The 12747-nt window shown below is 45.3% G+C and overlaps 1 protein-coding gene across 1 annotated transcript in view; it reads left to right on the top strand.

Moving 5' to 3' along the window:
• MED17 (mediator complex subunit 17) overlaps positions 1-9521 on the top strand; it is a 29527-nt gene extending 20006 nt beyond the window's left edge. Inside the window, exons 9-12 of the mRNA XM_068239425.1 lie at positions 1157-1294; positions 4336-4453; positions 4636-4795; positions 9203-9521. Coding sequence (XP_068095526.1) covers positions 1157-1294; positions 4336-4453; positions 4636-4795; positions 9203-9408 — 622 coding nt within the window. The 3' untranslated portion in view covers positions 9409-9521. The remainder of the gene's footprint in view (positions 1-1156; positions 1295-4335; positions 4454-4635; positions 4796-9202) is intronic.
• The last annotated feature ends 3226 nt before the right edge of the window (positions 9522-12747 follow it).

Here is a 12747-nt window from a genome sequence, read left to right as displayed (position 1 = left end):
AGAGCTGGGGGGGGGGGGGGGGAGAAGAGGATCCACTCACCTTCCTGACGTTCCCCGGCAATCGGCGCTCCCCTCCACTCTGGCCGGCATCCCCGCTCACTCTGCCGTAAGTGACGGGTCCCAGCTTGATGACATCATCAAGCCGCGACCCGGAACTTAACGCCGGTATGAGGAGGGATGCCGGCCAGAGCAGAGGGGTCCACAGCTGCTCATCGCTGGAGCCTGGGAGGTGAGTAAAGGTAGCCATACACTGGTCGATTTGCCATCAGATTCGACCAACAGACATCCCTATCTGAACGAATCTGATCAGAGAGGGATCGTATGGCTACCTTTACTGCAAACAGATTGTGAACCGATTTCAGCCTGAAACCATTTACAATCTATGGTGGTGGTGGTGCTGCTGCTGCCGCTTCTCCCCCATCCCGCATACATTACCTGCTCCGCCGGCACGAGTCCCGGGTCTCCGCTCTTCTTCTCCGCTCTGGTCTGGTCTCCGGCATGCTTCCCTTCTTTCTGTCTGGGGAAAGTTTAAACAGTAGAGCGCCCTCTACTGTTTAAACTTCATGCCGGGACAGGAAGAAGGGAAGCATGCCGGAGACCAGACCAGACCAGACCAGAGCGGAGAAGAGCGGAGACCCGGGAGTCACGCCGGCGGAGCAGGTAATGTATTGCAGCTCTATTGCGTCGGTCGTCGGGCACTCGAACGCCGCTAGCGATGCGCTCTTTACCCGCGGGCGATCGACGGTTATTTTCCGCACGGCGCGATCGACGGGATCGGACGGAATGGATCGAAATTCGGCGTGTAGCGCGAACGATTGGCAGCAGATTCGATCCCAGTGATCGAAACGGCGGCAAATCGGGCCAGTGTATGGCCAGCTTAAAGGCTGCTGGCAATACGGGGGGACACCTGGCCACACTGGGGACAGCATGCCCAGCTTGGCCCTACCAGGGATCCAGCTGCCTGACCCCCCCCCCCCCCCCCCATGCAAAATCACCTGGACCTTAAGGGGGGATAGGCAGCCGGTCCTGAAAGGGTTAAGCTAAGTACACAATATCATTCTTAATCATTTCAGCTAAAAGTGTGTGGTATATTTGTAGTTGTATCAAGATATATCTGTAGCTTTATAGTGTCCCATGTGGTGATTCTTGTTTGCAGAACGGCGCGAACCATCGACAGCCTAGCAAGCAGGATTGAAGACCCACAGATACAAGCTCACTGGTCCAATATCAATGATGTCTACGAATCCAGTGTGAAGGTCTTAATAACATCTCAGGGATATGAGCAGATCTGCAAGTGAGTGATCATCTATAAACATATTACCAGCCTGCAATAACAGAGACCTTTTCACTAATGACCTGTAGTGCAGACTTAGTTTATCTCCCATGCTGTACATTCTTCTCGAGTAAAATGCAATTTTATTTATTTTTTAAACCCGATTTTTTTTTTTTTTTTTTTAAAGCAGATTTGGAAATGTGCAAAACTTTACAGACCATTTGCATACAGATAGAACTGAAGTACATTCAGAAGAAGGACAAACATGTCTGGGGAACCCGCAGTCATTTTGCATACACTGAGGAAGACCAAAGCTGGGCACAGATTTCCTGCTCTCGTTGCCCCCTCCCCCCCCCCCCCCCATAGGAGATTGAAAACAACATGACTTAGAAAACATGTAGACCACAAAAAGAAAAGCTAGAGTAGGCAAGTCTTTGTTATCCCCCATTATAGCTGCTCCCCTCTACTCATTCTTTAGTCAACTCTTTGTGAGCATATGTACTTTAGCATGCCAGATATGTCTGTCAATCACTTTTATTTCAACTATTGCTTAGGCATGTTCATAGCTTCACATATGCTGTCTATCCATCTTAGCCTCTGTCGTCTTCTTCTTTTGCCCTCAATTTTTCCAAGAATCCGGTCTTCTCACTATGGCCCATATGCAATTAACTTTTTCTCCTGAGTTTCCTCCTAGGAGATAATGTTCATTTTCTCTTTAAAATACCTTTTTTTGCTTTCTGGTGCATCTTACAAGGAGAAAAGGTGAATTGCATATGGGCCTATGTGACCAAAGTATTTGGGTTTTAACTGTAGTGTCAACCCTTCCAGTGAACCCTCTGACCTTATTTATTTAAAGGACATGGACAAGCTGACATGGATCTACTTACCTGGGGCTTCCTTCAGCCCCTAGCAGTCTATCTGGTTCAGCACTGCAGTTCTGCTGCCCTCCAGTGTGCTGTGGCCACTCCGATGGATAATTGAACACAGCGGTGTTCACAGGCTTTTGATCGCGCTGCTGCAGTTCGCAAAGACTTAAGCTGCACAAGGGCAGAGTGATCCCAGATACAGGAGCACGATTGAGAGGGGTCCACCCACACATGTGCAATAGCCCATATACACAGCTGTGGTCTGGAATCTTTTGGAGGGGACAGCGGCAGCCCAGAGAGCAACAGGACCATGCAGAGGGACCAGATAGACTGCTAGGGCTTTAACATTTTTAAGCTCCGATGTCCTTTAAGTGTTGACTGGTTAGATGTTCTAGCAGTCCAGAGAACTGGGTCCCCTTCTTGATCGTTACCTTGCCGTGGTGAAGGGGCTTGTGTATCTCTATGAAGTGATGAGCTATATCATGTAGGGCCACCCAAGATGAGCAGGTCATTGCAGAGAGATCATACTAAATATGATCCGCTGGAGAAGGTACTGGCTGCTCATTCCAGTTAACTTTGCCAAGAAAACCAGATGATTATATCTGCATATGCATAAACATTATGTACATTTTTGACACAGGTTTGCTTAAAACTACACAAAAACTGGCAGGGCTGTGGAGTCGGAGTCGTGGAGTCGGGCAATTTTGGGTGCCTGGAGTCGGAGTCGGGAAAAAATGCACCGACTCCGACTCCTAATGAATTTGTAACTGTAATTAAAATAGAAAATATGATAAAATGTTCTATTTCTCAGAGAATAGTCATTAAAAATAATGTATATATACAGTATATATACAGTAATAGCTGTGCTTAGTCCACAAAAATGAAATAAACCAATCAAAATGAGTTACTTGTGCTGCTTCAATAAAGCAGTCCCCGTATTTTTAAGGTCAGATGTACATATCTGATTGTGACTGTATATATGATGTGTACACAGGAATCTCTTATATATACTAAATAACATCTATGCTGTAAGAATAAAGCCTGATGTGTAGCTGTGTCACTAATAGAGATGGTCAACGAGATGGAAATAATTCTGCATTGATGCTGATTTATGCAAATGTATGCACTCCCTTTGCTGATGAAATCAAATAATATGATATGTAATTAAAATTTGGTTTGGTGACTACAAATTAAAGGGTAACTGAGACAGATGAAAAGTAAAGTTTTTACATACCTGGGGCTTCCTCCAGCCCCCTTCAGGCTAATCAGTCCCTCGCTGTCCTCCACCACCCGGATCTTCTGCTATGAGTCCTGGTAATTCAGCCAGTCAGCGCTGTCCGGCCGCATGCCGCTCCCACAGCCAGGAACATTCTGCACCTGCGCAATAGTGCTGCACAGGTGTAGTATGCTCCTGGCGGCGGAGTGTGTGCATGCGCACTACGCCCGACTGGCTCAAGTACCTGGACTCATAGCAGAAGATCCAGGTGGTGGAGGAGGACAACGAGGGACTGATTATCCTGAAGGCGGCTGGAGGAAGCCCCAGGTATGTATAAAACTTTAATTTCATCTGTCTCAGGTTTACTTTGTTACACAGTAGTACTATACTCTACATATGCACTCCCCACAGAGCTGCAGGGAATCCACTGAGAATGCTGTGCACATTGAACACAGAGGTGTTGTCTGTTTACAATCTCCTCATTCCCCTGCAGAGTACCTGCACATCATTCTTACATGTACCCACACTTACATTGCCTAGGGCCTGATAGATGTTCTTTGTTCCGGTTTGTACCTTTTACAAGTACTCTTACCAAGGACTAGTTTTAGTCTAAAGGGAATAAATATAGTAGTCTATATATCCTTCTCACTTCAGTTGTCTTGTAAAATTCCTAAGCGTTGGCAGTTAAGAGACGAATTTCATGTTACATACTTTTAATCAACAAAATTGTAATATGCAAATTAGAGGAGTCAGAGTCGTGGAGTCGGAGTCGGTGGAATCCTAAACTGAGGAGTCGGAGTCGGTGGATTTTTGGACCGACTCCACAGCCCTGAAAACTGGGAGTGGTTGGCACTGACTTACATTGACATGAACCTCTTCTGCAGTCACATTTCTGGCTATGTATTGCTCAGCTAAGAGATGTGAGCCCAGCGTTGCTATTTTCCTGTAGCCTTGTCAAACCGAGTACGTACTTCCTGCAGGTCTATCCAGCTGCAGCTGAACATTGGGGTGGATCAGATCCGAGTGGTGCACAGAGATGGGAGAGTGATCACACTATCTCACCAGGAACAGGAGCTGCAGGACTTCCTCCTCTCACAGGTGCCTCTCTCTGATCTATCTAAATTCAGCATAATGGTAGGAGCGTCTAGCCTCCATCTTTGTAAGTAGTTATGCTACAGGTGTGTGTGTGTGTGTGTGTGTGTGTCATAGACAGGTCCTCTCCAAGTGTTATGATGGCAGAGTGTGCGCAGGCTCAGTGTTTCTCCTCTCTTGTATTGCAGATGTCGCAGCACCAGGTACTTGCCGTACAGCAGCTGGCTAAGGTGATGGGCTGGCATGTGCTGAGCTTCAGTAACCATGTTGGTCTGGGGCCTGTAGAGAGCATTGGCAATGCCTCCTCTATAACTGTGGCCTCTCCAAATGGTGATTATGCAGTTTCAGGTATGTCTGTGTTCATTGCCTGTTTACTTTATATAACTAGCTATTCTGTGCTATATATTCTAGTATCGGTCCAGGTCAGGCACTGTAGATTTCCATGTTTTCCTGAGTGATGTATGCTACCTGAATAATCCCACTCTGTTTACCATGACAGCAGGAGCATGATTGGCTTGTCAGCTGGTGCCACGCCTCCCTGCTTTGCCACATTATGCTGGGTACACACTATGAGATTTTCTGGTCGATTTACTGTCAGATCGATTATTTCCAACATGTTCGATTTGCTTTTCGATCGTTTTCCGAGCATTTTCCAATCGATTTCCATGCACTTTAATAGGAAATCGATCGGAAAATGCTCGGAAAACGATCGAAAAGCAAATTGAACATGTTGGAAATAATCGATCTGACAGTAAATCGACCAGAAAATCTCATAGTGTGTACCCAGCATTATACTCCTCATAGCATTGTGTGTCCATGACCATGTGACGATGTGCAGGCTGCTTTCATCCAATGCCTATACACAGCTTTAGAGATAGATTTTTCAGTTTGTTCTTACAGGGTTTCATTTACTAAAGCTGGAGAACACTGAAGAATATAAGAGATCCAGCTAAACAGAATTGTTTTCTTTTTTTCCTTTGTTGTTTGAAGTAAATACTTACCTAAGTAGCAGGAAGCCTCTAGCTCACCCGCACCCTCATGTAGCACTTTCTCCACCCCCCAGGAACAAGTAGGCAGTCACTGGATTGTCTCTATTTAGTGTTTAAAGCAGAATTACAGTCTCATAACATACAAGGAAAAACCTTCCTGTTTCTCAACCCTTTATTGTCCAGATAATTATCCTACCTCCTTTTATCCCATAGCAAAGTGTACAAATTAAAATATTACACCCCTCCCCTCTTTTCCTCACTTAAGCCTCATACAAGTGCTAGATGAAACTCAGCCGAGGTGACCGATGACGACCGCCTCCGCCAGAATCTAGCATGTGTACAGTGGACCACAATGCTCCCCGAAGCCTTGGTGAGTGATCGGCCTGGTAGATCACTTTGGCTGCGCACCAGCCAGGAGCATTGTTCTCCCCACTCACCTTGCTCCGTCAGCCCTCCGTCCCCTGCATAGCAACAGAACACGTCCCTAGCCTGCAGGTTAGCAATACGTCTGTAATGTATAGCCTTGGCCCTTCAAGATTGCCTGAGGGATCAGGTGCGGATCTCGACCGGTAGTCATCCCTTGTGCGTGTGTATGAGGCTTTAGGTTACCATACGAGGAGCACAGCAAACAGCCAGACTTCATGGTTCTCTCACACACAGGACTGTAAATCACAGCGGATTGTATAAATACTAAAGGTAGCTACAGTGGTGTGAAAATCTATTTGCCCCCTTCCTGATTTCTTATTCTTTTGCATGTTTGTCACACTTAAATGTTTCTGCTCATCAAAAACCGTTAACTATTAGTCAAAGATAACATAATTGAACACAAAATGCAGTTTTAAATGATGGTTTTTATTATTTAGTGAGAAAAAAAACTCCAAATCTTACATGGCCCTGTGTGAAAAAGTGATTGCCCCCCCTTGTTAAAAAATAACTGTGGTTTATCACACCTGAGTTCAATTTCTGTAGTCACCCCCAGGCCTGATTACTGCCACACCTGTTTCAATCAAGAAATCACTTAAAGGGATACTTAAGTCAAAAATAAAAAATGATTTTTACTCACCTGGGGCATCCCTCAGCCCCCTGAAGCTGTATGGTGCCCTTGCAGCCTCGCTCCGATCCTCCTGTCCCCACCGGCGGCTACTTCTGGGTTCGGCGACAGCCGCTGACAGGCTGGGAACGCGAGTGATTCTCCGTGTTCCCAGCCGCTATATCACCCTCTATGCTGCTATACCGTATATGTTATACGCTATAGCAATATAGAGGGTGATATAGCGTCTGGGAACGCGGAGAATCACTCGCGTTCCCAGCCTGTCAGCGGCTGTCGCCGAACCTGGAAGTAGCCGCCGGTGGGGACAGGAGGATCGGAGCGAGGCTGCGAGGGCACCATACAGCTTCAGGGGGCTGAGGGATGTCCCAGGTGAGTAAAAATCATTTTTTATTTTTGACTTAAGTATCCCTTTAAATATGAGCTATCTGACACAGAGAAGTAGACCAAAAGCACCTCAAAAGCTAGACATCATGCCAAGATCCAAAGAAATTCAGGAACAAATGAGAACAAAAGTACTGTAATTGAGATCTATCAGTCTGGAAAAGGTTATAAAGCCATTTCTAAAGCTTTGGGACTCCAGCGAACCACAGTGAGAGCCATTATCCACAAATGGCAAAAACATGGAACAGTGATGAACCTTCCCAGGAGTGGCTGGCCGACCAAAATTACCCCAAGAGCGCAGAGAAAACTCATCCGAGAGGCCACAAAAGACCCCAGGACAACATCTAAAGAACTGCAGGCCTCACTTGCCTCAATTAAGGTCAGTGTTCACAACTCCACCATAAGAAAGAGACTGGGCAAAAACGGCCTGTATGGCAGATATCCAAGGCGCAAATCACTTTTAAGCAAAAAGAACATTAAGGCTCGTCTCAATTTTGCTAAAAAAACATTTAAATGATTGCCAAGACTTGTGGGAAAATACCTTGTGGACCGCTGAGACAAAAGTTGAACTTTTTGGAAGGTGCGTGTCCTGTTAAATCTGTCGTAGAAGTAACACAGCATTTCAGCAAAAGAACATCATACCAACAGTAAAATATGGTGGTGGTAGTGTGATGGTCTGGGGTTGTTTTGCTGCTTCAGGACCTGGAAGGCTTGCTGTGATAGATGGAACCATGAATTCTACTGTCTACCAAAAAAAATCCTGAAGGAGAATGTCCGGCCATCTGTTCGTCAACTCAAGCTGAAGCGATCTTGGGTGCTGCAGCAGGACAATGGCCCAAAAGACACCAGCAAATCCACCTCTGAATGGCTGAAGAAAAACAATATGAAGACTTTGGAGTGGCCTAGTCAAAGCCCTGACCTGAATCCTATTGAGATGTTGTGGCATGACCTTAAAAAGGCAGTTCATGCTAGAAAACCCTCAAATAAAGCTGAAATACAACAATTCTGCAAAGATGAGTGGGCCAAAATTCCTCCAGAGTGCTGTAAAAGACTTGTTGCAAGTTATCGCAAACGCTTGATTGCAGTTATTGCTGCTAAGGGTGGCCCAACCAGTTATTAGGTTCAGGGGGCAATTTCTTTTTCACACAGGGCCATGTAGGTTTTGAGTTTTTTTTCTCACTAAATAATAAAAACCATCATTTAAAACTGCATTTTGTGTTCAATTATTTTATCTTTAACTAATGGTTAACGGTTTTTGATGAGCAGAAACATTTAAGTGTGACAAACATGCAAAAGAATAAGAAATCAGGAAGGGGGCAAATAGTTTTTCACACCACTGTATATATCACTCGTATGGCAGATCGACCATGAGACAGATCCCTCTCTGATCGAATTGGATCAGAGAGGGATCTGTTGCCTATTTACTGCAGTAAATAGCTTAGCGGTTTTTCACAGAGGAGAGAGGGGACGCGGGGCCAACCGGGGGAAGTGGAGTGATGCGGGGTCTTCAGGGCGGCTTTGTGGGACAAGACGCCAGAGGTAAATAGAACTTTTCATTACAGCAGCGCTGACAGATTTTTTTTTTTTTTGCTTGCCTCTTTAAAAGGGGGGAGGGGGGGGGGGCTGAAGGCACAATGCAAGGACACAAAGGCAGGTCATTGTATACAGAACATGCCTCTGTGTCCTAATATGATTTCACATACCCACCTCAGGTTCTCTTTTTAAAGCGGTATAAAACTCACAATATTCAATAAAAACATGTTTTCCTACTTCTTATATCCCACACAGTTATCATATTTGCTTTTGTGCATAAGTAGTAGTATTCATTTAGAAATTACAAGTTCCCAAAGTACAATTTTTTTTGCTCTGAGAGCTGCAATTGCATTTTATTCATAACTGTTGTATTTGTATTGTACTGTACCAGGAATGATTTCTAAGTACCTCTCTGTTCTGGAGTGTCTGCACAGTCAGAGAATGTTTACATTCTTCACTTGATACAAATAAGTAAACACAAGATAATGTTAAACACAGGTTAATCACTAGTTCGGATAAGTCCAGCTTTCCCTGCAGGGAGCTTGCAAATCCTGTGTTTAACTAGTTGAATGCTGTTCTAGAAAAAAAATAACCAGAGGAAACACACAGACACCTGGCGACATATAAACTCTGTGCAGATAGTGTCTGGCTGCAAAAAGTGAGGGTGCTATTCACTACGCCACAGTTTACGTGGTCCTTGCTGTAAGGTAGCACTGAATGTTGGGAATAACTTGCACTGTGACACATGTTGGATGTGGGTACTGCTGAGTGTTCTGACAGGTCTGTGTACTCTCCTGACAGTGCGGAATGGTCCTGAGAGCGGATGTAAAGTGATGGTTCAGTTTCCGCGCTGTCAGTGTAAGGAACTCCCGAAAAGCGATGTGCTGCAGGATAACAAGTGGCAGTACCTCCGCGGCCCATTCAAAGAGGTTCAGTGGAACAAAATGGAAGGTCGGAATTTTGTCTATAAAATGGAGTTGCTTATGGCTGCCATGACGCCGTGCTAGGACCTCCCAGCACAGGAGCATAAGGAACATGGACTCACATTTCTAGTTTACCGCCAACTGGCTCGCAGCACTGCCCACTGCAAATAAAGTTGATTTTCTGTTTTTTTTCTAAATGTGTTTGGCGTGTTTTGTCTTTGTGTGTTTTGGTAGCTAAAAGGCTCCTTATCTTTTTTTTATTTTCTCATGTAAGGAGCCATATTGAATTCCAGAAATTTTCTGGCTTGTTGTACGACTTGATATTCTAATTTGTGACACAAATAGATGAATCGTCAGATTCATCCCTTATATGCATTTCCCTCTCTCTAAAATATGAAATCTACTTTTTACATTTTTAAACATAAAACTGGAATATCTTATGTTTATCCCATCAGTTTATTTTCACTTAAAGAGAACCCGAGGTGGGTTTGAAAAATCCTATTAGGACACAGAGGCACATTCTGCATACAATGCCCAGCCTCTGTGTCTCCCCAGTCTCCACCCCCGGGCTCTGCTATCCCCCATAAAAAAAACCGCCAGGCTAGCGACACGCAATTGTCGCTAGCCGGCTGTTTACTTAAAGAGAATCTGTATTGTTAAAATCGCTCAAAAGTAAACATACCAGTGCGTTAGGGGACATCTCCTATTACCCTCTGTCACAATTTCACCGCTCCTCGCCGCATTAAAAGTGGTTAAAAACAGTTTTAAAAAGTTTGTTTGTAAACAAACAAAATGGCCAACAAAACAGGAAGTAGGTTGATGTAGAGTATGTCCACACATAGAAAAATACATCCATACACAAGCAGGCTGTATACAGCATTCCTTTTGAATCTCAAGAGATCATTTGTGTGTTTCTTTCCCCCATGCACTGAAGTTTCAGGCTGCTCTTTTCTTCCTGCAAACAGCTTTGCCCTTGTTTGTAATTTCTCAGTATGTGAAAGCCCAGCCAGCTCAGAGGACGATTTATCCAGCTTGTAAAAGATAAGAGAGAGGAGAGAAGCTGCTCTAATCTAAATAACACACAGGCAGTGTGCAGAGAGGGGCCTGAAAGGGTGAGTTCATAGCAGAACCACAACACTGAAGAACTTGGCAGCCTTCCAGACACAGGCCGACAAGTCTTACAGGGGAAAGATACATTGATTTATTACAGAGACAGTGATAGTATAAAGTGCTGCAGTTAGCCAGAACACATTAGAATAGCTTTTGGAACTTGTAGGATGATAAAAAACAGGATGCAATTTTTGTTACGGAGTCTCTTTAAGGCTGTCTGTCACCGCCGCTCCCCCGCCTCCTCTAAAGAGCGGCTCCCCGCCTGTGTCCCTTCCCTCCCTGCCTCCGTAAGCTTCCTCCAATTGGCTTACAGAGGCGGGTAGCCACGCTATAGAGGATAGAGTTGCGGTGACTCGGGTTCTCTTTAAAGTGGACCTGAACTCACGCAAAGGACAGAAGGAAAACATACAGAAATGCACCCTGTATGTATGTAGAGAGTTTTCCAGCGGCTGCTGGAGAGATACGCAAAGAGTGCACTTCTGTGTAGACTGGAGCCGTCTGACGTAAGTGACGGGACCCGGTTCTCGTAGCTCCGGCCAGCGGAGGACGGCGGTGTGGGAGCGATCCGAGTGGGTGGGGCTGGAGGAAGCCCCAGGTATGTATAATAAATGTTTGTACTTTGTTCATCTCTGGTACACTAAGTCTTGCTTAACCACTGGTGTGACACCTGGCCGCCTCTGCTGTCAATGCAAGCATCGGAACCACGTGACATTGGTGCCAGTGTGACTGGACCATTTGCATATGCTGAAATCTATTGCAAATCGCTGGACAGTGTGGGAGTGGGCAATAGATCCCTCTTTGATCAGATTCGATCAGAGAGGGATCTATCAAATAGTTGATCTGGCCATAAATTGAGTGATGTGTGACTAGTACATGTCATTTTCTGTTTATAGTATACAAAAACTGTTGGCCCTCACACTACGTGGAAGTGGAAAAATTGACCAATCATTTGCCAATCAAAGTTGGATGTGTGTACAAACCCTACACTAGACTGGTAATGTGAACAGTAACCGTGGATCTGATTTACGATGTGCTATGTCATTGTGCATGTCTACTTGATGTCTTGTACAGAGGTGTAGCTAGAACTCACTGGGCCCCATAGCAAAATCTTGGTTGCACCCCCACCCCTCAAAAAAACCCAAACCTCTTATTTGGTAGCCTTAATGCCCCTAATCCATATATCCAATAATAGATAATATAAAGTAAATTTTGTGCCCCCTCCCTTCCCCAGACAGTAGTAGAAGGTAGATTTTATGCCCCCTCATCACCCCCCCCCCCCCCGGATTGTATTAGGTAGTTTTGGGGGCCCCCTCTTCACCACAGGTGTGTCCTGCGCATAGTAGGTGGCCAGATGTGCTCCACAACTAGAAGTATTGGGTAGTCTAATGAATTTATCCAGAAAGTATTAGGTAGCTAGAAGTACCCCACAATCTGGTAACCACACATGCCTCACAATAGTATTTAGTAGGAGCTGTTCAAGATGGTTTTGGGTAGTAAGAAATGTCCCCCAGTATTGGGTTAACAGAGCCAAAAGCCTTTGGTAGTAGATGTGCCTCAGTATTGGGTAGTGCCCCAGTATATGTTGCCAAAGGCCTCCCCAGTATTTAGTAGCGAGAGATAACCCCGTCCATTACTTCAAATCCAGAAGTAGGCATACATGTAAAAAGGGTGCTGAGTAATTTTCGATCTTGTGGTCAATTTTTTTTTGTTCCCCCCCCCCCCCCCCCCCCCCCCCTACCGGTGGGTGCTGCGGTTTTTTAAAAACCCTTTTCTAACCGCTTTTGCGGAGTGATTCTGCTTTTTTCACTTCCTGACGCAAGTCAGGAAGTGAACTCTTTGATCTGGAAATGAATGAATACAATGTATTTATTCATCAAAGCGCTGGGGAAATCACTGTACAAAGTGCTTCTTCAAGCGCTTTGCAATTTCCCTATACCTTCTATTGAACAAAAATGCTCAGAAAATGGTACAGGCAGCGCTTTGCTTTGAAAGGAACCGCTTAGATGAAAACTCTCATAGGGAACGATTGCACAAGCTTTTTACGGGCGCTTGAAAAAAGGGCAAAAATGCCCTAGGTGTGAACGAGCCCTGTCTCTATAGCTCCTGCAGCGGCGTACATAATGGCCGCCGGTGAGTTAGGTGCAGGGAGAGCCAAATGATGGCTCTCCCTGCTGCCGCTAAACTCCCCGGCAGCGTTAAATACTATTCCACCTCTGAGTTGTAGTAACTCGGAGAGAGGTGTAATTCGGGGTCTGGCGATTTGCAGGATCCCCAAATAACCCTTATATGGGGCGTGCATCATTGCATTGCTGC

The sequence above is a fragment of the Hyperolius riggenbachi genome, chromosome 6 (assembly GCF_040937935.1).
Source record: "Hyperolius riggenbachi isolate aHypRig1 chromosome 6, aHypRig1.pri, whole genome shotgun sequence".
Classification (NCBI taxonomy): domain Eukaryota; kingdom Metazoa; phylum Chordata; class Amphibia; order Anura; family Hyperoliidae; genus Hyperolius; species Hyperolius riggenbachi.
Note: the sequence above shows the minus strand (reverse complement) of the source record. Positions and strands in the feature narration are given on the sequence as shown.